Source organism: Diabrotica undecimpunctata, chromosome 9 (assembly GCF_040954645.1).
Source record: "Diabrotica undecimpunctata isolate CICGRU chromosome 9, icDiaUnde3, whole genome shotgun sequence".
Taxonomy (NCBI): Eukaryota; Metazoa; Arthropoda; class Insecta; order Coleoptera; family Chrysomelidae; genus Diabrotica; species Diabrotica undecimpunctata.
The window spans coordinates 1795361-1819112 of NC_092811.1; the positions used below are offsets into that span (position 1 = coordinate 1795361).

The following is a 23752-nucleotide window of genomic DNA, read 5'->3' on the forward strand; positions in this document are numbered from 1 at the left end:
TGAAGGTGGATCTAGCTTTTCCGATGTGTGCTCTAATCTTCTGGTTGTTGGTCCATTCTTCATTTATTATGGTGCCGAGGTAGTTGTAGTGCGTCACCCTTTCTACAGGGGATTGATTGACGTAGAGTTGACCTTCCGTTATCCTTTTCTTGCCTATTATCATAAGCTTTGTCTTCTTAACGTTTATAACGTTTATGAGTCCATATTGTTGACTGTAATACGTGATTTTGTTCATGAGAACTTGTAGGTCTTCTGTTGTCCGCAAATACTATGGTGTCATCTGCATATCTGATGCTGTTTAGCCGGTAACCATTTAGTAGAATACCTTTTTCAGTTTCGTGCAAAGCATCGATAAATATTCTTTCAGAGTACAGATTGAAGATTAGAGGAGACAAAATACAGCCTTGCCTCACTCCACGCATGATTTTCACATAGTCAGTGTGATCACCTTCAACTCTGAGATTTGCTGTCTGATTCCAGTAATGATTTCTAATTATTTTCAGATCTTGGTTGTTAATTCCTGTTTCTTTTAGTATTTGCATCATATTGGCGTGCTGTACTCAATCAAACGCTTTCTCGGAATCAACTAGACATGCGTATACGTCGCAGTTGACGTCTCTGCATCTCTGGAATAAGACTTGTACTGAGAACAAAGCCTCTCTAGTACCAACAGTATTTGTGAACCCGAACTGGTTGGGGGAAATTTAACTTCCACACAGCTTGTAGGATTCTCTTATGAATTATCTTTAGGAACAATTTGAGGAGATGACTCATGAGGCTTATAGTACGGTAATCTTCGCATTTTTTGGCTTCTGGTTTTTTTGGAAGTGCAATAAACTCAGATTTTAGCCATTCTGTTGATATTTCTCCAGAGTTGTAGATGTGTTCTCCTTGTATATTATCAGGGCCTCCCGCTTTGCCATCCTTTAACTGTATTATTGCGGAGTAAACTTCTTGCTGTAATATTCTTGGTCCATCATTTACCTCTTCTTCTAGCTCAAATATGGTGTCTCTTTGGTCTTCAAATAGCTTTTCTAGAAATTCTTTCCACGTTCTTATTTTACTCTGTTTGTCCAAGATGATGTTTCCGTCATATTCAGTTATATTTCCTTTCTGCCTTCGTCTTAGTCTCCCTGTGAGTTCTTTAACTTTCCTATGTACATTGTGACTATTGTACTTTAACTGCAGAGTCTCAATTTCTTCGCATCTTTCCCTTGCTATATTTATGGTTTTATATTTGTCTGGGTCATTTTTGGCTTCTCTTCTCTCGTCCATTAGTTTCAGGATCTCATCTGTCATCCATGATTTTTTCTTCATTATTCGATCTGTCTTTAAGTGTTTAACCTTTACATTTTGCACTATTTCTGTAATATGTTTGATCGTTTGTTCTTCGTTCGATTCGTCTCTAATTGCAGTCACTTGCTCGTTTAACGTGGCTTGGACTCTCATCCTCGTATCAAGATCTTTCAGCATACGTAGGTCGTATGATTGTGCTTTCCTTTTCTGCACTGTTTTGAGTTTGACTCGAAATACTCCCACCAGTGGAACGTGGTCTGTCTCTAAGTCTGCTCCAGGATAAGTCTTGACAGATGTAAAGCTGTTTCGGAATCTTTTATTTACTAAAATGTAGTCTATTTAATTCTCAACAATTCTCCAACAATTTGTCTTGAGGGGATTTCCACGTGTACAGCTTGCGTTTGCACATGTTTGCTATATCACGTAATTATTAATTACCCTGTAGAATTCCACATATTTTCCAAGTATGGAGTAGGGAGATCCCTGCCATGGTGCCAAATTGCTAATGTATCGTCAACATATCGTAGCCAACTTGTGGATTTGAGCAAAGAGCTCATTAAAAACTGATGGTAAAAAAAACAAAGATAAATCAGCTGCACATCTTCAAGGATTTGTCATCAACTATCTCTCATACATATTTCTTTAAGAATCTATAAAAACCTGTACCTATAAGATTTTTTATCTGTTTTTTTTTTCTTTTATGGCAATATTATTTTTTAATACATTCTCTCCATTTTGTACTTATCTTCAACAATTTGACATATTGTAAATCATAAGCATATTTTCGGACGCCACTGCTTCATTAAGTTAGGAATTATTGATCCGATAAATGATCGCCACTGCATTTGAAACAAGTTGTAGTTGTTTTAAGATTGTAAATATAAATTGTCGAAAGCTTCACGTAAAACAAAATAGTTTTAATACAGTTCATTAAAGTTAACTACATTTCCTGCTTACCTAAGGTTCCCGTCCATCAACAGAGGAAAATAAATAGTTTTTATAACAAAGATTAAGTTCTAAAACATCCTGTATCAATTATCGACAACTTACCTCCATTCACTAACTATCTAATAATAAAAATCGCCAACAATAAAAAAGTTAAATAGCTCCTTAGCCGCGTCGGCAACTCGTAAGAGATCTTTATTTAAAAGAATCAAGAATCAAGAGCAGAAGAGCGTTAGTCACAGTCGAGCGAGTTTCCAATATAAGGCTCATTAAAGAGGATGTAAACTTCAAAACCAATATCCGCTGGAACATCTCATCGAATATTGCTCCAAATACAAATACACCTATTCCCTCCCTCGCCCGGCCTTTTATGTCGTCACTTCGTCATTCATGAGACATTGCAGATGTTGAAAAATGCTTTTGTAAAATCAAACGAGCGTATGAAACGTTAGCGCAAACATTAAGTGCTCGTTCGACGAAGCAAAAATCTTTATTGGGAGTTAACCCACTCAAAAAAAATGAAGGATGTAGGTATAATAAAAACATGCAGATGATAATCCAAAACTTGCAAATTACATTCATATATATATATATATATATATATATATATATATATATATATATATATATATATATATATATAACGTTTTTATTCTATTTTCTTGTATGTTTTTAATCTTAAACTTATTCTTTGTATCTTCCCCGGTGCAGATATTTCCACTGACTACACCTTGCTACACCCTACTCAAATTCTACTCAAAGATTAATCAAAAATATCCAGAACTTAAGAATTGAAATACGGAAACTGGAGAGAGAGAGAGAAGATCCTGACAAGTTTAGATCTGAACTAAAAACAATAGACAAACTGAAGACAATCTAAAAAACACAAACCAGCAAGAAAAAAAACATGGGTGACTAAGGAAATATTAGAAATGATAAATTTGAGAAGACGTTACAACAATTATTAAGAACAGTAAATATAAAGAAATTCACAAACAAATAAGAAGAAAGAGAGAGGAGGTAAAGGACAAGTCTTCTTCTTCTTCTTCCTTCTTGTATGTGGGCTTTTAAGCCTGTTTCTTCTTCAATATTAGCCTCCTAAATTATTTAAATTATCGCACCATCTTTTTCTTGGTCTGCCAATACTTCTTCGTCCATTTGGTGACTTATCTCGTGCTATTCGTACTATCCTATCCTGTGTCATTCTACTAATGTGTTCGTTCCACTCCTGTTTCCGTTTTGTCACCCATCCATTTATGTCTTCTTTATTGCATGCTCTTCTAATGTTTTCGCTTCTTTTCCTATTCAACAGACTTTTCCCTGATATTCGTCAGAGTATTTGCATCTCTTTGTAACGATAAGACTACCAAAGAGAATTGAAATACTATTGTAAAAATAATATCTCAATCAACCATGGGAGCTTATCGTCTATACCTTGCCTAGCTCAGTATCTCAAGGGTGAGTTCGTCTTGTCTTAAACTAGGGATTGAACCTGAGTTCTCAGTTGATAGCAAATAAGACAAATTTTAACCAATCATATTTATTTAAATCAATAAAAAAAAACAATAATTAACCCTGCCAAAGCTTAACAGTTATAAGTGTTACTTATTGCTTCGATGGGCGGCTTGTGTGTTCTAGCTGTTGGATCCTCCAATTAGAAGTTGTGGCTTCTGGAGAGCTGCAGTCACACGTGGCTGTATGTCCTGACTAAGTTTTGGTGTCCAATCAACCAATAAATTCAATAAATCCAATGAAATGTCCAGTAAACCAATAAGTTTTATATCTCCAATAAACTAAAAGGATAAGAAACAACATGCATTAGAAACACATCAAAAAGAAAGGTTTAACTTCCTTGCCATCTTACAAAATTACACTTAAACAAATAGCGTATGGCAAGGATAAAATGAAATATGAATGTTACTACTTAGTTAAATTCTGTTAAAGAGTCCTAATGCATATATCAGAAAAAAAATGTGCTTTCGAAAGAAAGTAAGGTTACATTGGAAATGCGGTCAGGATTATAGAATAAATATCACAATGAAAGTACTTACCCCAAGAGAAGTTGTAGGCCATAAAAATGAGTCTTATAATAATTTTTGCCTTCTTTTATAAATTTCAAAAAGAGGCAAAAAATAATCCCTCTACAGAAAAGTTGTTTTGACAGAAAGTGGGAGACTGAATGAAGTTAGCACAGATGTCATAGAATGTTGGTATAGATATCATGAAACTAGCTTGTTAGTCAACACAGAACAGAATAGTCTGTCGAACAAAAGTGAGAGGGCAAATATTTATTCTATGGGACAGAAAGAGAGAAAATAAAGACAGAGGAAGAAGAGAAAAACAGGGACGCCAACTATTTTTATAAATAAAAAAAATAGTAAAAATTAAACTGAAGATAAAGATATTAATAAATTAATAAACAAATTAAAATGAAATAATTATTTAAATATAAATTAATAGAGATGTGACGTTTATAACGTTACATCTTCTCTTCTAGTTGTCGTCTCGTTTTAGATGTGTCAGGTCGTGTCTCCGCCTTGTATGTTCATATAGGTTTAATTGTTGCTTTATAGATTCTTGTTTTTGTGTCTTGTCTTAGGTTTTTGTTCTTTCAGATTGTGTCATTAAGAGATACCGCCGCTTTACTTGCTTTTAAGCTTTGTTGTCGTACCTACTTCTTCTTTAACATCTCCGTAACTACTTATATCTATCCCCAGATATCTAAACGTTGCTACCTGCTTTATTATTTTCCCGTCAATATCATTTTTATATCGTAGTGGGTATTTAGATGTTGTCATATATTTGGCTTTTTCTGTTGATATTCTTCTTCTTGATGTGACTATCCGTTACGAATGTTGGCGATAATCAAGACAATCTTTATCTTACCTGCAACAGCGCGGAATAGCTGCACAGATGTTGTATTGAACCAGATTCTGGAACCAGATTTGGAGCTCGACTTCTGTCTCGGCGATTAATGCAGCGTCGTCTGCATAACATAATATTTGGATTTCTTTGTTCCCCATTCTGTAACCATGACCTTTACGTACTGCTTGTATTATTTCAACCATTATGATATTAAAGAGAAGTGGGCTTAACGAGTCACCTTGTCTGACTCCGGTTTGTACTGGTATACACTGTGTTAGTTTTCCATTTATCTTTACCTGTATTAGATTATGGAAATAGATGTTTTCGATGGTTTGTATAATATTGATTGGTATGTTCCTTTTATACAGTAGGTGTAAGCCGTCTTCAGCTTGGATGCGATCGAAAGCTTTTGTCAGGTCTATAAAACATAGATATGCTGGTTTATTGTACTCTATGGCCTTTTCGGTGATTCATCTTAGTACAATTACGGCGCCTATGCAGGATCTTCCGGAGGAGAAGTAACTAATTCAGAATACTACTATAACAGTTCCAAAATAAAATACTAGAACAACAAAATATTTTCAAAACCGATTTAGAAGATAAATTAAAACAGCAACAAAACGATTGCAATAAGTCTTATGTAGAAAGGCAAATATTTGAGTTTCTTTATCTAATATTGATTCAGTAACTAACGTCAAATCTGAACAAACTGCTTCATCACCTTCCATCCATCACCCAAGTACAATTAGAACTAGAAAAATTTTAAAACCACCTACATTCGATCGCCAAACAGCACGGGAAATTCATCGTTTTTAACTCGAAGCTGCAGCTAAGGCAAACGGCTCGACTGAGAAAGAAATAGCAGCTTCCTTGGTAGTGTCGCTTCGAGGACAGTCAGCAAACAACTTGCAATTTCTTCTCCAGGATGCAGTTGAAACTCTCTCGTTGAAGCTTTAGATGAAAGATTTGGCCAGCAACATCTAAAGCAGGTTTTCTAAAGTCAGCTGAAAGTTTGATATCAAAGGCACAATGAAAGTCTGCAAGAATATGAAGCCGATATTAAAAAAAATATTGTGGTAAATAACAATTTGTTATACAGGCATTCATAAATGAACTACAGGATGTTAAAATGCAACAAGCTATTCGATTACAGCATCACCAACTAAATGGACCACTAATCTCAGCCCATAAGTATAAGGCGGTGAAGAGTATATTTAGATCTCGCCCAAAATAAAAAGAAATAATATTTCAAGAAAATGAGGTCGCTACTACAGATAATCAACAACTTATTTTATCCCAGATGTTAAGCAAAATCTTCAACAAAAATCTCAAAATTAAAACAGAAGATGTTTTATTTGCGGAAGAGTAAGACATTTTCAAAATAATTGCTAAAGCCGATCCCAGGCAAGGACAGAAGGCCACACAGATTCACGTTTAGAATCTCGTACAATATTCCTAATATAAATACTAGTAGATATAGGTCTCCAAGAAATCGAGTTTTCACAGCCATATAGACAGCCATGTTGGAAGCAGCGGAAAAGTGTATAGGAAGAGAGCATATAAAAATACGGCAAGATTGGTTCGATGAAGAATGTAGGAATGTTTTGGCAAGAAGAAACAGGGCAAAACTACAAAGAGATAAAGAAAATACCCAAAACGCGATCGAGAACTATGTGGCAAGAAGAAGGAAAGTGAAAAGAATATGCAGAAAAAAGAAAGAGAACAGCTAGAAAAGCAATTAAAAAATATAGAAGACGCCTACATAGACAAAGAGGTAAAGAATGTCTACCAAGAAGTTATGAAATCCAGAGAAACTACAAAAAATGATCCACAGTATTGCAGAAACAAAGAAGGCTTACTTCTAGGTGAAACAACAGAAAAATTAAACAGATGGGCGGAATATTTCGAGGATCTATTAAATACAGACCAACGTGCGAGAAACCAACTCTGAATGACGTCAAAGAAATAATAAGAGACCTAAAAAATAAAATTGCAGGAGAAAGTGGTATCTCAGCTGAGATTTTTAAGGAAGGTGGTGAAAGATTGAAGGAAAGGATATTTCACTTAACACTAATAATTTGGCAAAAGGAAGAAATGCCGAAACAATGGAATAGTGTTCTTATTTGTCCTATCTATAAAAAAAAGGAGACAAAACGGAGTGCGAAAACTATAGAGGTATGGCACTATTAGAAATAGTCTATAAAATACAAAAATTATTAGGAAAAGAATAAAAAAATATGATAACAAAGCGATTGGAGAATACCAAGGAGGTTTTAGATCAGGAAGAATAACTACTGATCAAATAAGTATGTAAAATTAATACAAAATAATAGCTACGACTTTCGATTACTAAGTCTCATGCCCCATATTCTGAAGCTATTTCTAAAAATTATCCATAACAGAATTTACAAAAAATGCGAAGAAAATATGGGTCCGGAACAATTTGGCTTTCGAAACGGTATAGGAACTCGACAAGCTTTGTTCAGTTTCGTTGTTCTCATGCAAAACAACGAGATGCTGAGAAGAATGGAGAATGAGAAAGAACTCCTAAATATTGTAAAAACCAGAAAAACGAGTTATCTAGGACATATTTACAGAGGAGAAAAATACAACTTATTACGACCGATAATGGAAGGAAAAGTGGAAGAAAGAGACTGGACAGGCATGGACACACATTCGATACTAAGAACAGCTCAAGATAGAGAGATTTGCTGTAGTTATAGTTAACCTTCAGTAATGAAGAAGGCACCTTAAGAAGAAGATACAACCTACTTGCACAGTGGATAATATATTTAAGATTGCCTCAGTTTGTCTCCATTTTACATTTTTAAGCCACTGTAAACCATGAAAAAATGACAATGTCCCCCGAATAAATTATTTGGAAGATAAATGAAATTATCTATTGATGAAAATTGATTGAATGATAATTCATTCTATACTCTTCAATAGGTTAAAGTTATCATTTTAGTATAAAATTATTTTTGTAATTACCTAAGCCTTTTTTAAAACTTTTACTTTTCGTACAAATGATATGTTTTTTTTATTTGCAGGGTCCAAAGTAGATGTGGCCTAACAGCCTCACAGCCGGGTAAGAAATTGATTTATAATATTACGGTTCTTGTATACTACATCACAAATGCAAGTATAGTTGGTACTGTATACAGGGTGTTTCAAAAAAAGGTAACCCCGTCTCTAGGGTAGGTAAAAAACTGAAAAATAATTGGGGTTTGCTTAGTAAAAATTTTTTGTAACGCTATCCGTTTTCAAGATACAGGGCGTTGAAGAAAAAAAAATTTTACGCATTTTTTACGATTTTGCCGAAACTACTAGCAACATTGTAATGAAATTTTATACGAATATGTTTTGGAAGCTGATACATCCCATGAATTTGTTTTTATATCTGATTCTCATAGAGGGCGCTAGTTACACGGATCGTACTAAGTATTAGTCAATATAACTTTTTTAAGAGTATAATTATTAATCAAAATTTCAAGTAAACTTAAACATCATTCAATTTTACACGAAAAATGCATTTTACCTCCTTATTCGTCTGTATGATGATGATTAGACTTCGGCAAATATGCATATTGCATATTTTGCATATTGTGCATATTTTATGCAAATATTTCATATTTTGGCATATTTGTATAAAAGTTTGCATAAAGTGCATAAAAGTTCAGATTTTTATACTGTATTTGAAAATTTTTAAACATACCAATTTATTTCAATTCTTGTATAAAATTTTGTAGTCATTTTAATCAAGAAATGATCTAAGTACGTAATCTCTACAGGTACAAAACATTTACAATTTCAAAGAAGATCAATTTAAGTAGCCCTCAACATTCTTAGAAAGTCTCGGTCACTGAGGCATTCAGTTATTGGATAATCGCTAAGGGTTCGCTCATTTGCATTTTATGATCTAATCCCCAAATCTATCTACAATTTATTGTATCTTAACAGCAGGTAAACGGCTAATAGATTTGTTCCTAATTTAGGGATTTTCCAAAATCTCCCAGTTTATTGAATTAGGTACCTAAACATTTCTAATTTTATGCTCAGATTTGTAAATCATTTTTGTTTTGATATTCAAAGCGTAAACACTCGTTGTGCGTAACAAAAAGGAAGATTGTGATTTTATAATGCCTAAAACAACCAGTGCTTCAACTTGGATTAAACCTTATAAAGAGCTGTCTATGGATATGGGAAAAATCTACTGTTCAGTCTGTGGCAAAATTGTAAGTATCTAATATTTTCTATTAAATATCTAATATTTCATACATACAGGATGTTTCCAAATGACACTTACAACGTTTGACTGTAGATACTTCTCTCGAAAAATTGAACAAAACGATATAGTTAATGAGGGGTTAAACTTATTTACTTTTCGAGATACAGGGTGTTAAAATTAAAAAAAATTAAATTTTTTTAGTTAATAACAACAATAACTTTAAAACCAATAAACGTATTTACTTGAAATTTAGTACTCGTAGGTTGTTTTTAAATGAAAAATAGCTTCCTTTAGTGAGAAAAATTGTCCATAGTACAATACAATGGTGTGTATTTAGAAAATTTTTTCACCTTTACTTTTTTTATGAAGTCAGCTATTCTAAAACACAATTATTTTTATTGTAATTGAATTAACAAAAAAAAAACTTTTGTTGAATTTTAAAATAAGTTATATGATGTACTAATGGTTAGTAACAAAAACTAATTTGTGGATTAATACTGCATTTAAAATACTTGGCGAGTGTTTTTTTTTCCAAACCAGTTATTTGATTAACCAAAAACACCTTGTATATTTTTATATTTTAAAGGTTGGGTTAAAATAAAGGTTTTTATTTTTATTTATAGATAGCATGTGAGAAGAAATTTCAGATAGACCAACATGTGAGAACTGCTTCACACATTGCAAAAAAAGGAAAAATAGGAGGAAAACATCAAACTTCAATGGCTAAATGTTTCCAATCTACTTCAAAAAAATTAGATGAGCAAGAAACTTTTAATGAAGACTTGTGTCGCGCATTAGTGTCTGCAAACATACCGCTTTCAAAATTAGCAAATGTAAATTTTAGTTCGTTTCTAAAAAAAATATTGCAAACTTAATGTTCCAAGTGATCGGTCTCTAAGAAGAAATAATGTGAACGGGCTATACTCGTCGGTGTTAATTAATATTAAGGAAGAAATTGCAGATAATTATTTTTACATATCTGTAGACGAAACCACTGATTCCTCAGGAAAGTATATTGCTCATTTATTGATTGGTGTTCTTAAAGAAGATACCTTACCAAAATCTCATCTTATTTCATGCCAGCAACTTGAGAAAACAAATGCTTTAACAATTTCGCGTTTTATACAAGAAACATTAGCAACTTTTTTTCTTCCGACAACTATTCCTTCTAATAAATTACTGCTTATTTTATCGGATGTTGCTCCTTATATGGTGAAAGCAGGACAAAATTTAAAAATATTTTTCCCAGATATAATACATGTTACTTGTGTAGCGCATGGATTAAACAGAGTTGCAGAGGAAATACGAAAAAAGTTTCCTCTTGTAAATACCATGATATCCAGTGTCAAAAAAGTATTTCTTAAATCTCCTATAAGAATTCAACTTTATAAAGAAATGCTACCTAACATTCCTCTTCCACCACAACCTATTTTAACGCGATGGGGAACATGGTTAGAAGCAGCTAATTTTTATGCAGATCATTTTGTTAAAATAAAGAACATAATTGATACGTTAACAGATGAAAGTTCCCAATCTCTTTTGGATTCCAAACAAACTTTTCAGAGTAACTTGCTTCAACAAGAACTTTCATTTATAAAATCAAATTTTAGTTTTGTTCAAAAAACAATTACTCAGTTAGAATCACCAAAACTGTCATTGTTCGAAAGTACAGCATTAATAAAAGAATTTGCGTCATGTTGTCGGAACGTTAGAGGTAATATTGGAAAAGATATTTTAAAAAAATTTGAAGCTACTATGGAAAAAAATAAAGGTTACCATATTCTTTCTGAAGTAGACAGTGTTCTAGCTGGAAATATTTCGGAAACAATTAATTTAGAACCAAATGTTTTGGTTAGTTTGAAAAATGCTCCCGTTACATCAGTTGATGTTGAACGAAGTTTTTCCATATATAAATATATGTACTCAGACAGAAGCCACAAGTTTTTGTTAGACAATTTTGAACACCACTTGGTCATTTATTGTTACCATAATTCTAAATAAGTTTATTCATACTTAAAAATGATGTAGTTACTTAAAATAAATGTAAATCTTAATGAATAGTAGGAAATATTTAGTTATGTACACTTTTTTTTTAAATAAAATTGTTACTATTTTACGATTTTTTTATTTATTTGTATGCATATTTTGTAAAATATTTGCATATTTTCGGGTAAACACGTGCATATTTATGCGCATATTTTCTACATTTTTATTTGCATATTTGCCGAAGTCTAATGATGATATATGAATAATTATGAAGGGCTTGGTATGACAAAGAGACAAAATAAAAAAAATTGTTATTCCAAAATTATAATTTAATATTCCACAGACATTTATACAATTCTGCTCGAGTATCTTATCAGCGATTACCTTCGTCACTAAGCTGATTACTTTTCATCAACAATAAACGCTAAATAAGTATAATAGTCCCCAAACTCTTTCTGTAACAACAGCAAAGGTAAACCTCCCCCACGGTAAGAAATCGAATGATTTAGCCATCATTAAATCAAACAAATAACGAACACGTGCGCCAGTTTGATCTGGTACCATCAATGGTCCATCAACGGGCTTTTATCGGCCTGTTCTCGTCTGCCATTAACTAGACAACCCTCTTTCCACCAACCCTTATCTGGCAGATTTTGCATAATAGTCAGAAAAATATAAATCCGCTTAACGGCTTAACTGGATGGGGGAGCTATAGTTGTTTTAGATTTATTAATTGGTGAATAAATCAGAGTGTGCAGGCATAGAGAAAGAGAGGAGGAGAGAGATGGAGAGAATGTCATAAATAAATTAGTTGTTTGGCTGAAAATAGAATTTGTTTCCGTTACAATGATTTTTAATTATGACATTAATGTCGTATCGGTTTATAGGATCAATAATTTCAGTTTGGTTATATTTTATATTCAATAAATAATTAGTTAATGTAAATATCCTATTTCTGCAGTCGATTACGGGATATTATTTAAGAATCAAAGAAATATATGAAAAAATGAAAAAGAAAAGTATTTTCGATAGTATATTCTCTCAAAAATGTAATTATTTTCTGAACCACACTACTCATTTCGCATAAAAGTAACCTTTTATTTTCTTTTTTGAATTTAAATCCTAAATCTCTCAACACTTTCCAAAGGCTAGTCCAAATATTGCGAATTAAAAATTTTTCTCCATCAGGTAAGTCAATGCTCCTAGAATGTTTGCGAGTTATTTTCTTGTCTGCGTGATACTCAGTCACAGTAAGATCTTGTTGAGAATCTCTGACAGTCTTCATTGCAGGTTTTAGCTTACTTTCACTTATCCCGAGTGCGTCACAAACGCGTTGATCTATACATAATAATGACTTTAAAGGTCCACCATTGTCTCTTTCCATGGTAAAGTATTTATGCACATTTGCAATTAATTCATCAATATCCAACTTACGTCTAGGCATGAGGGTCACTTGAAATTACACGTTTGAATTACAATATAATGAGCTTAGATCAATATGACAGAAACTTTATAACTGTTGTGCTTGAGAGGTAAAATATAATATAACAGTTTACAAATATCCCAAACACATTAAGCAAATTAGCCTAATGATGAAAACTGCCTGTTTTCTCGATTGCAATTTGCGTTTCCTCATAAGAAATTACAGAATATATAAAGTAGTATATTTATTTGTGCTTCTCTATAGTAGACTTGACCAGAAGTTGTCGAACAGTGTAGCCATTTCTTGTTCACAAGTAGTAATTATAGTCATACAAAACCTGTATTCTTCCATGCAGCGATTATTACCGTCATAAAAATACAAAAAAACCTGATCTTTTTAATAGTAAAAATTAAGCACAAAATTGTAATGAAATAAATTTTATTTATATGTTCCGTTTCGTTACATATTTAAATTTATAAAATAAAAATCGATATTTTAAAACAATATTTTTCAATCGTTTGGCAACTTTGGAATTAGCGACGAAACGTCGTTTCAATTCAGATCCACAGAAAGCCGTCAAACTAGTTTTTGTCGAGCGAGTGCCCATCAACAATAGGTTATTTACATTGGCGTATCTGAGAGTAGGGTATTTTATGCGATAAGTTTGTGTTATTGATAAAACGTGTTATTGATAATACGAGTGTTATAGTTTGTCGTTTTATAGTAAATGTTTAGTTATATTCTGTGATTATTTGGTTTGAGTTTTATTGGAGTTGGACGAAAAACCGTGTTGTTCCAAGAGAAGACTGCAAAATTCTGATGTTGATTCCAAAAATGAAATGCCGCAAAAGAGACAGAAAATGTTAACGTCCGAAGAGAAGGTAATAATACGAAACGTTTATGAAGCAATTGTCGGCAAAAAAATGGAATTAAATGTTAGCCAAGCGGTCGACATTTGTAGCAGTTTAACAAAAGTATCCGTTAGCTGTATTTATCGTGTACTTAAAAATACATCGGAAAATAAAAAGCAAGAAAAAGGTAAAACTAGAGGTAGAAAAAGCATTGTTTTGGATGACGAGACAAGGAATATTATACGTCGAAAAATTCATTCATTTTATTTTCGGAATGAAATTCCAACACTGAAAAATATTTCTCAAGAGCTCGAACACGATGACTCCTTACCCAAGATATCTCGTAGAGTCTTAACCAGGACCATGCGTGAAATGAACTTTCGATATGTAAAACTCAACAGAAAAAGTATGCTATTAGAAAAAAATAAAATTATTGTGCGGAGAAGAAAATATTTAGAAGAAATACGCAAAATTCGCAGCACTGGACGCAAAATATGTTATTTGGATGAAACCTGGATTAACCAAGGTTGGAAAAGGTCATACAGTTGGAAAAGTTTGGCAAGATTTAAATGTCAAAAGTAAACGCGAAGCATTTATAGAAGGCTGATATACAGGATTAAAAGCTCCATCAGGAAAGGGACGGCGTTTAATCGTCACCCATATAGGAAGTGATACAGGGTTTCTTGATGATGGTTTTCTTCAATTTGAGTCGAAAAAAACAGGTGATTATTAAAGAAATTGAAAGGGAGGATTCAAGAATGGCTTACAGAAAAGGGGATTGCATACGAAGAATCAATGCTTAAAATTTAGCTCCTTGACATTGCACGGTTAAGGAAAATTGAATATCTTAAATATGCTGTAGATAAAACTGCAAAAGATTATGGTGTCAAAGTTCTGCGTCTACCACCTTATCATTGCGAACTTAATCCCATTGAACTTATCTGGGAGCAAGTGAAAGAAGAAGTAGCATGCAATAACAAAACGTTCAAATTAAACGAAATTAAGAAACTTTTGATTCAAGCAATCCTCCATGTAACTCCAGAGAAATGGGCTAAATGTATAGGCCACATAATTAAAGAAGAACATCGTATGTTGGAACTTGACACTCATATCAAAGTTTTACTAGAGCCAATTATAATTACACCAGGTGGTGAAGATAATGACAGCGATAGCAGCACTGCATCTTCAGGTTTAGACAGCGAATAATATTTTCTAATAGTTTAATAAGAACATCAGCATAAAAAAAACCAAAAACAAAAAAAAACGAGAAGAACATAGTAAGTGTGTATAGTGTTTAAACACATCAAACATTATTTTTATTTTGTTTTTATAGAATTTTATTTTGTTTTATAGGATTTTATTTTGTTTTGTTTTATACTGTTTAAGTGTTTTGTTCATTTTATTTAATAAGACAATATGGCTCTTGGCGAACACCCATTTAAAAAAAGTATCGCGCCACAAGACATACCTCTGGGGTGGTGTGGAAACTGTCTTAAAATTTGTTTTAAAAAAATTTCATTGTGTAACTGTTTAAGGACGGGTCACGTCAAAAGACGTTTTAGCGTAACTTCCGCGACAGCCGGTTGGCATCAGTAAACTTTCTGCAAAATTACTTCTTTTTTGTAGCTTTTTGTTTGTTGCATTCTGTATTTTTAGGGGAATGTAGGGAATGAGCCACAAAATATTTATTCATATGTTTATTTATTGACGTTTCGATCTCTATATCCAGAGACCGTTTTTAATTATACAAATGATAGTACTATTTATTTTCTATGGCTTTTCGCTTGTCGTTCTGTATTTTTAGAAATGGTGTTGGGAATAAGCCACAATATATTTATTCAAATATTTAATTTACGGACGTTTCGATCTCTATAAAGAGACCGTTTTCAAACATACAAATGACAGATATATTTATTTTTCTATAGCTGCTTGTTTGTGGCATTCTGTATTTTTAGGGAGAAGGTTGGACATAAGCCACAATATATCTATTTATATGTTTAATACATTGATGTTTCGATCTCTATTCCGTTTTTAAAGATAAAAAAAAAAGAAAATAAACAATATAAGATTATAAAAATATATAATAATAAACAAATAAAATAAATATAACTACCATTTATATCTTTGAAAGCGGTCTTTGGATATAGAGATCGAAACGTCAGTAAAAACTTGTAAATAAATATATTGTGGCCTATTTCGAACATTAATATTTGAAAAATAAAATATAATTAACGTTAAAATAAAAGTAAGTGTACGTCACTGGATTTCCAAACAGCTTTCCGCATTTCTGGGCCTTTAAACGATGACTCACTCTCTCAAATAGTGAAATTATACCATAGTTGAATGTACTGTACCACCCAAACGACACGAAATTTATATTTTATAAAAGGTTTATGTAACAAATATATCTCAGATCTTTTATGTCCGTCATAAACTTAGTTTTTCCTCCCTATTTTTCATCCTTTTGTTCTTGTTTCAACTGAGATTATCAACTAACTAAAATGACTATAGAGTTAACAATATGAAACTCTAACTATGTTTCTAATATAACTAATGTAATTCTTATTAAAAAAGTCGAAGTCAATCATTACTTTCTAAGAAATCTGAAATGTGAACATACAACGAAAAGTTAATTAAATCACTTAGCAATTGTTTATTGATAGTTAAACAAGTGCTGCGACTTACAATATATTTTGTTTCAATTTATATCACAAGTGTTGCAGAATTTTTACGTAAAACCAATTTTTGTCGAGCATCGAAAGATTTCACGAGCCACTTTTTTTCTAAAATGAAAAACAGGATCATTGTTTGTCGCCCCAAGGTCTTTCCGTTATTTAATTTGTCAAAAGTTAAGAGCCGAAGATCCCCGCCGCGTATGCCAATTAGTGTTGATGTGATTTAATTCGAGAGTTTTTGATGTCAGTTGGTGCCCTGCCAGAGCCTTATTAGGGTTAAGCGGGAGGGTGGCAATCGAATAAAGATGATCGCCTTGATAATATTAATGACGGCCCATTAGTCTGATTGCGAGATAGGCTATCTTGTCAATTAGGCTATGCGTGGATGTGGATGTGGATGTGTGTACTCTGATGGGTACAATGTCAAACAGCTTTCAGCGCTATACTGCTATTTGTTATGCACGATGATTGAGCATATTGCGAAATCTTATTCAATAGTTTAATGAACAAACACGCACACACAAGTATATATATATATATATATATATATATATATATATATATATATATATATATATATATATAGGTACCTCAACATATGAGTGTAATTCGTTCCGTAATCTTGCTTGTATGTCAAAGCAATTTTCTCCATTGAAATTAACTGAAATGTCATTGATCTGTTCCAGTCCCCAAAAAACACGTTAGTTGTTTTTGTTAAGTGTTTTAAAATAAGAAAAATGTATTGAAAAGAAGAAACATTTATTTTTAAGTAACAAAACATACATACATATTCTGTAAAAACCTAAGAAAAAGTGAAGTGCTTACAAAAGTTTTTAATTTTCGTCAGTGATCTTCGCTTTTTTCGTCACACTTTGCTCATTTTCATCTGCAGATCGTTTAAAAAAACTGTCCAAGGAGGTTTGTTTCTTCCTCCTTTTCAGAATATTGTGGAAATGTGTTAGGCATGTTTCGTTGAACAACACCGATGCACGACCAGTTGTAACTTTTTCGGGGTGATTTTTATCCACATTCCCAGGATCTCCTTTATATCTCGTAGAGTCAACGTCTTCCAATTCTGGCTCCTCTTCAAAACTAATTTTTCGTTGAACCACCGAATGCTGCTGCAAATGTAGTTCGTCTAACTCCTCGGTTGCCAGCTCCTGAGACTGTTCCTCGACAAGTTCGTTCACATCTCTTTCATCCACCTCCAGACCCATCGATTTTCCAAGAGAAACAATCTCATCTACCACTGACACTTCAGGTTCCAGTCCTTCGTAGGCCCTTGCATCTACAGCCTCAGGCCACAGCTTCTTCCATGCAGAGGTTAAGGTCTTTGCTGTAACACGTAGCCAGGCCTGCTCAGAATTCTCGAAAGGTAAGGTTTGTGTTCTTCATCAACTCAAAGCAGCGCCGAAAAATGTGCTTGTTATACAACTTCTTAAAATTAGAAATCACTTGCTGATCCATGGGCTGCAAGATAGGAGTGGTGTTGGCTGGTCGGTAGGGAATCTTTATAAACTTGAACTCTTGGAGTAAATCATCTTTAAGATTTGTTGGGTGAGAAGGGGCACTATCGAGGACAAGAAGGATTTGCATGGGTAGGTTGTTTTTACCAGAAGGGGCAAACACCAGGTTTATCCACTCCACAAAGAATTTTCTGGTGACCCACGTCTTTGGATTTGCCCTCCACATAACTGGCAGTTTATCTTTTAAAATCATATGTGACTTCAAGGCTCTGGGATTTTCTGAATGGTACACTAGAAGAGGTTTGATTTTACAGTCGCCACTCGCATCGGCGAAAAGCAGTAGAGTTAATCTATCTTTCATAGGTTTGTGACCTGGCATCGACTTCTCCTCTGCCATTATGAAGTCCTATTCGGCATATTTTTCCAGAAAAGCCCAGTCTCATCACAGTTGAAGACTTGCTGGGGGATGTATCCTTTGGCTTCTATCAGTTCGGAAAACGTTTTGTGAAAATAATATATTTTAGTTGTCTTGATAAAGAAACTAAACAGTTTTGAAAGCTCGACTTTCAATAAAAGAGTATACATATGTTAGTCTTTTAATCACTGGACCTTTTGACCGCAACCTCACAAATTTTTAAAAGTTGGATCTTGGGAAAGGATCACTGCAGGAGCAATGAGACCAATTTGTGGCGTTAGAGTTAGAGGACCCTGATGGTTTCCAGGGCAACAACTAACAATAACCACGAAGGAAGCTACAACTACCTGGGGAAAGGAATGCCAAAAGTTGAAACGTTTAAAACAAATGGAAAAGGATAATGCGAGTAAATAATAAAAGTAAAATGTAATGGTATGTCTCGCAAAACAGAAAACCAAAAAAGGTATATCGATGGAAGGCAACCGTATTTACGTATTTCTGACTAATGGTCGTCTTCAATACGGTGCAGCCAAGGTAGAAAAGGAACATGTTAACTTGGGAAAGAATCACTACAGGAGCAATGCGACCAATCCTTGACAATAATCATAAAAAGTCGTTAATATCATCTGTATATGTTTTAACCAAGCTAAGAAGGTCTTTATGTTCATATGAGTTTTCGAAAAAATCGACTATCTGTTTAATTTTAGTGTTTCTTGTCTCTATATGAGTTCCACAAAAGCTATTAACATGCGGTTAGCGCCATTTTATTATGAATTTAATCCAATTCCATTATAATTTACAGTAAGTAGGTGTTTCCATTAAACATTTTGAAGAAAAACAAATTTTAATTTTTTCTATTCGAAAGTACCCTCTACCCATGACAATAAAAACTAAATGCATTTGTTTTATAGTAGATGTAAATTAATTCATCCACACTCTTTCTAATGACACTAATTTCGTTAAAATCGGTTGATCCAAACCAAAGTTATAGGTATTTATCCACAAATACTTTCCCACTCTACCCCACCCTTTACTTGAAAAAATAAAAAAAAGTACGTGAACAACTTTGTGCGGAATTTAGGCCTCTTTCTAGTTTACTTATTTAACACTGACTTGGTATAATTGGGCATATTTCACAAAAAACTGGTTTTCAAATTTTTCGTCACAGGTTACGCCCTCTAGCGGTTAACCCAGAAACTTGAAAGTAATTCCAGCGATTTCTCTTGGCCACTTTTACTAAGGAATTTTTTCTCCTAAAGTTAACATGGAGGTAATTAAAAAATATATTCATGAAGCGGCAAATGAACCACTGGGAAAAGTTGAAAATCGGAAAAAAGGAAAACCTGAATGGTTGTCAACGGAACTAGAAGAGAAAGTTCTCAAGAAAAAACAAGCATATCACATATGGCTTAAATCCAAAGATCCTCAAGACAGAGAAATATACGCTAAATGGAATAGAGAAGTTAAAAAAGACGTGGATAAGGCGAAAAATATAAACTGGGAGGCTAAGTGTGATGAACTGGACATATTTATGGGTGGAACAAAAGTGGCACAAGCTTGGAAAACATTAAAGCAGTTTAGGAAAAATGAGAAAAATGAAGACAACATTTCTCTCATAAAGTTAAATGAATAGGAAGAATATTATACGAAACTGCTGAAAGAGGATAGAGTAGAGTACAGATGGGAAAAGATAAGGGAATTAATAGACAACAGAGACGAAAGACAGGAAATCCCTATAATAACATTATCTGAATTGACGGAAACCTTAAAAGAGGTTAAAAACGGAAAAGCCGCAGGGCCTGGAGACATTTTCATAGAGCTGGTTAAATATGGGCCGACTGCACTTTTAGAATTAATAGTAGACCTTTTCAATAAATGTATGTGTGGAGACCAGGAAATTCCTAAAGATTGGAATAAATCTTATATAAGCTCCATATATAAGAGAGGGAATAAAAGAGACTGTTCCAATTATAGAGGTATTAGTGTGACGAGCTCTGTGGGCCGGTTGTACGGCAGAATATTAAAGAAGAGGGTTGAAAGACAGATACAAGATATTGAAGAACAAAGCGGCTTTCGTACCGGGCGATCCTGCCTTGATAATATATTTATCCTACGACAAATAATTGAAAAGCGTGTCGAAAGAAGTAGAGAGACCCATTTGGTATTTATAGACCTTGAGAAAGCATATGATAGTGTCCCGTTAAAGAAAATGTTTGAGGTCCTCGAAAGGTCCGGATTGGATTCGACGTATATCCGAGCGATATATAAATTGTACGAAAATGCAGTTAGTTGTGTAAAAATTGGAACCAGAACCTCAAATGAATTTAAAGTCAATAAAGGCCTAAAGCAAGGATGCTGTTTGTCACCGACACTCTTTAAAATATACGTCCAAGAAGCATTGAGGAATTGGAGAAATAAATGTAGATTTATGGGCATCAAAGTGGGACAAGAAACTCTGTATACATTATTGTTTGCAGATGATCAGGTGGTGGTTGCAACCGATGAGGAAGATATAAATTATATGAATCGAAAATTATTTGAGGAATATGCCAAATGGGGGGCTTACTGTAAACATAAGCAAAACAGAATATTTAAAAATTGGAGGAAATACCACAGATCTGAGGCTTGAAAACGCAGTCATAAAAGGCTGCAATCCGTATAAATATCTAGGAAGCATCATATCAGCAGATGGCAGAGTTAACATAGATGTACAAAACCGAATAACCCAAGGGAAAAAATGCATACGAATACTGAATGCATTACTGTGGTCTAATAAAATAAAGATGCATACCAAACTTCGCGTATACAGAGCAATTTTAGAACCAATTACCACATATGGTGCCGAATGTTGGACGATGACAAAGAATGAACGAGATAAAGTAGACATTGTGGAAATGGATTATCTTAGAAGGTCATCGAGTATCAAGAATGGAAAGAATCAGGAATGAGGAAATACGAAACCGTACAGGAATTAGAGATACTCTTTCAGATAGAATACAAGGATGGCAATTACAATGGTATGGTCACGTGATGAGAATGGAGGAGGAGCGGTGGCCAAAGAAAGCCTTAATGTGTGTTCCGCCAGAAAGAAGGAAAAGGGGAAGACCACCAAATTCCTGGAGAAGAGAAATTACAAAAACAATGCAATCTAGAGGCTTAGAAGAGGGAGATTGGAGAGATAGGAAAAGATGGAGGCTGAAATGCGAGAAGCGGCAATCGCCGTAGGACCCCCGTTATATGATGATGATGAAGTTATAACATGAATAGTTTCTGATATATAGCCGAGAGATCGGCTTATTGGACCACCCGGTACATTTTAGAACCTTCAAAAACCTATAAAGATTTTTGCACCTGTTTTTTTTGCCCTATTAGCAGTTTCATCGTTTTAGATCAGCATTTTTGTGATGTTTGTGATGTTGTGATGTGTGTTAAAAATGTTCTATCTTTTTTTTTGTGATTTCTTCTTGTATCTTTTAATTAAGATGTACATTTGTTTGAAGATTACTAAATTTTGCTATTCGTGGATTACATTCCGATGTTATATAGGCTTCAGAGTACTTTTGTCGACTATATAAGTCTCTGATACAAATTCTTGTGAAATTCTATTTTAAGTGGCCTTTTCTTGCTCCTTATTATAATGGCAACACCCGTGTATCATCCTACAACAGCTAAAACACCAACAACTACCGCCTTTACAGTGTCAACGTCGTGGATTAATGCATCCCTTCTTTTAATTGGTTTCTAAAAAATCTGTAAAGCTTAAATATATCTGATGACAGAAAAAAATCTCCGGAGACAGCATGGTCCCATTCTAAATACGAGAAAATAATAAAATTGATCATCTATGTAGAAAATACTGTTATTATGATCAGCTTAGGGCGGTATCTCTCAGAGGTAGAGTTTACAATAAGGTCGGCCTATTCTTTGTCAATTCGGTAACGTTAACTTCAACCACCGTACGTGATTTAGTGAAGGAAAAACATTTTTATGGTGAAGAAGTTTATAATTTTTTTAATATAATTGAACGATATCGTTTCTTGTAGCATTTCTTTACCTACATTTATTTATACCAAATAGGTCGTATTTGACACATAAAAAACATCCTTGCATTATTAAAAATGATTTCGAAATTACCTACATTCACTAATTGCAGGAGGAAAAAAATTAAGTCACGTATATCTAAACATAAAAAATACCATTACGTCATACTACCTAACGTCTTTTTTAATCCCTTCTCGTCCCCGTCAGGCAGGAATTCCCATCCCAAAAACAATAAACACAGAGACACAATGTTCTACTAATAGAGTTGTCTAGTATTTTGGTCTGATTGAAGGGAGGGCCCGGTTTCCGTAGTGGCACTTCGGCCCTTATAGCCCTTATCACTGTTTGCACTCAAGTCCCTTGATGGCCATCACGGTTATTTTGCCTTTGCCGCTGTAGTCTTGAGATAACAACAAATGACTGCACACCCTTATCGGCTCGTCCGCCCTTCTGTTACGGGTTTCTTGGCGGACATCGAACACTAACACGCTTTTTAGCGCAAAAATATTACACGTACATACAGGGTGGAGAAAAATCATTAAATATGTACAATCGTAATAGGAATTTGAATGTTTTTATACAAAAAAAAATTACTGTTACTTTAAAATAAAAAAGAAAATTAAGGACAACTTATAAAAACATGATAATAATAATAATAAAATGATGATGATGATGAAATATGGATAATTTGAAATTAATGGCTTCCACTCAAAACCACTTAGATCAGATGCTAAAACCTGTAGAAAATTTCTCAAATGATATCAGTATGCATTTTGTACTAGACAAGTGCCGTATACTAAATATAGTCAGTTGAAAGGTTCAGCCCGGAGGTTTCGATATGCAAGATGGCCAAAACATCGAGGGAATGGGTGAAAATGATATGTACAAATATCTCGAAGTAAAACAAGCGCGGAAAATTGACCATAAACAAATGAAAACTGAACTAACTTCGGAGTTCGTGCGAAGAGTAAGACAACTAAATCGGTCATCTCTTAATAGTAAAAATTTGTTTAAGGCATTAAATACGTACGCCTATTCCGCGCTGAGCTACTCATTTGGTATTACGAAGTGGTAAAAAAGGATATAGAGGGCCTTCAGCGGAAAGTAAGAACACTTCTCACAAAAGCGCAAAAATATCATCCACGCAGTGCAGTAGAGAGAATCGATTACCGCGGTATCAAGGGGGAAAATGACTTATGGACATAGGTGAGCAACTGGACAAACAAGTTGCTAATTTATTTTCAGATTCAGACTGAGACATCTACTTTACATCAAGCAAGTAGGTGATACAACGCTGCTTAAATTGAGGGAACAAGAAATGCGCATAACCACCTTACTAAGCAAGAAAAAATGCGCACCTGGATGAGTAAACCTCTGCATGGGCGACATCTCAATGAGATCAGCCAAGAATATGTCAACAATACAGCGTCGAACTATTGGTTGACATCAGGAAAGATGTTTCCCGAGACTGAGGGTTTCGTACTTGCCATTCAGGATCAGGTTATTAAAACTCCAACTTAAACTCCAATTAAAAGGTCCAGCTAAAAATTACCTGAAATAT

At 33.8% G+C, this 23752-nt stretch overlaps 1 protein-coding gene across 1 annotated transcript in view; it reads left to right on the forward strand.

Annotated features, from left to right (window-relative positions):
- The window catches only part of LOC140449382 (uncharacterized), an 89096-nt gene that overhangs the window by 34355 nt on the left and 30989 nt on the right, over positions 1–23752 (forward strand). Inside the window, exon 2 of the mRNA XM_072542534.1 lies at positions 8157–8194. Coding sequence (XP_072398635.1) covers positions 8169–8194 — 26 coding nt within the window. The 5' untranslated portion in view covers positions 8157–8168. The remainder of the gene's footprint in view (positions 1–8156; positions 8195–23752) is intronic.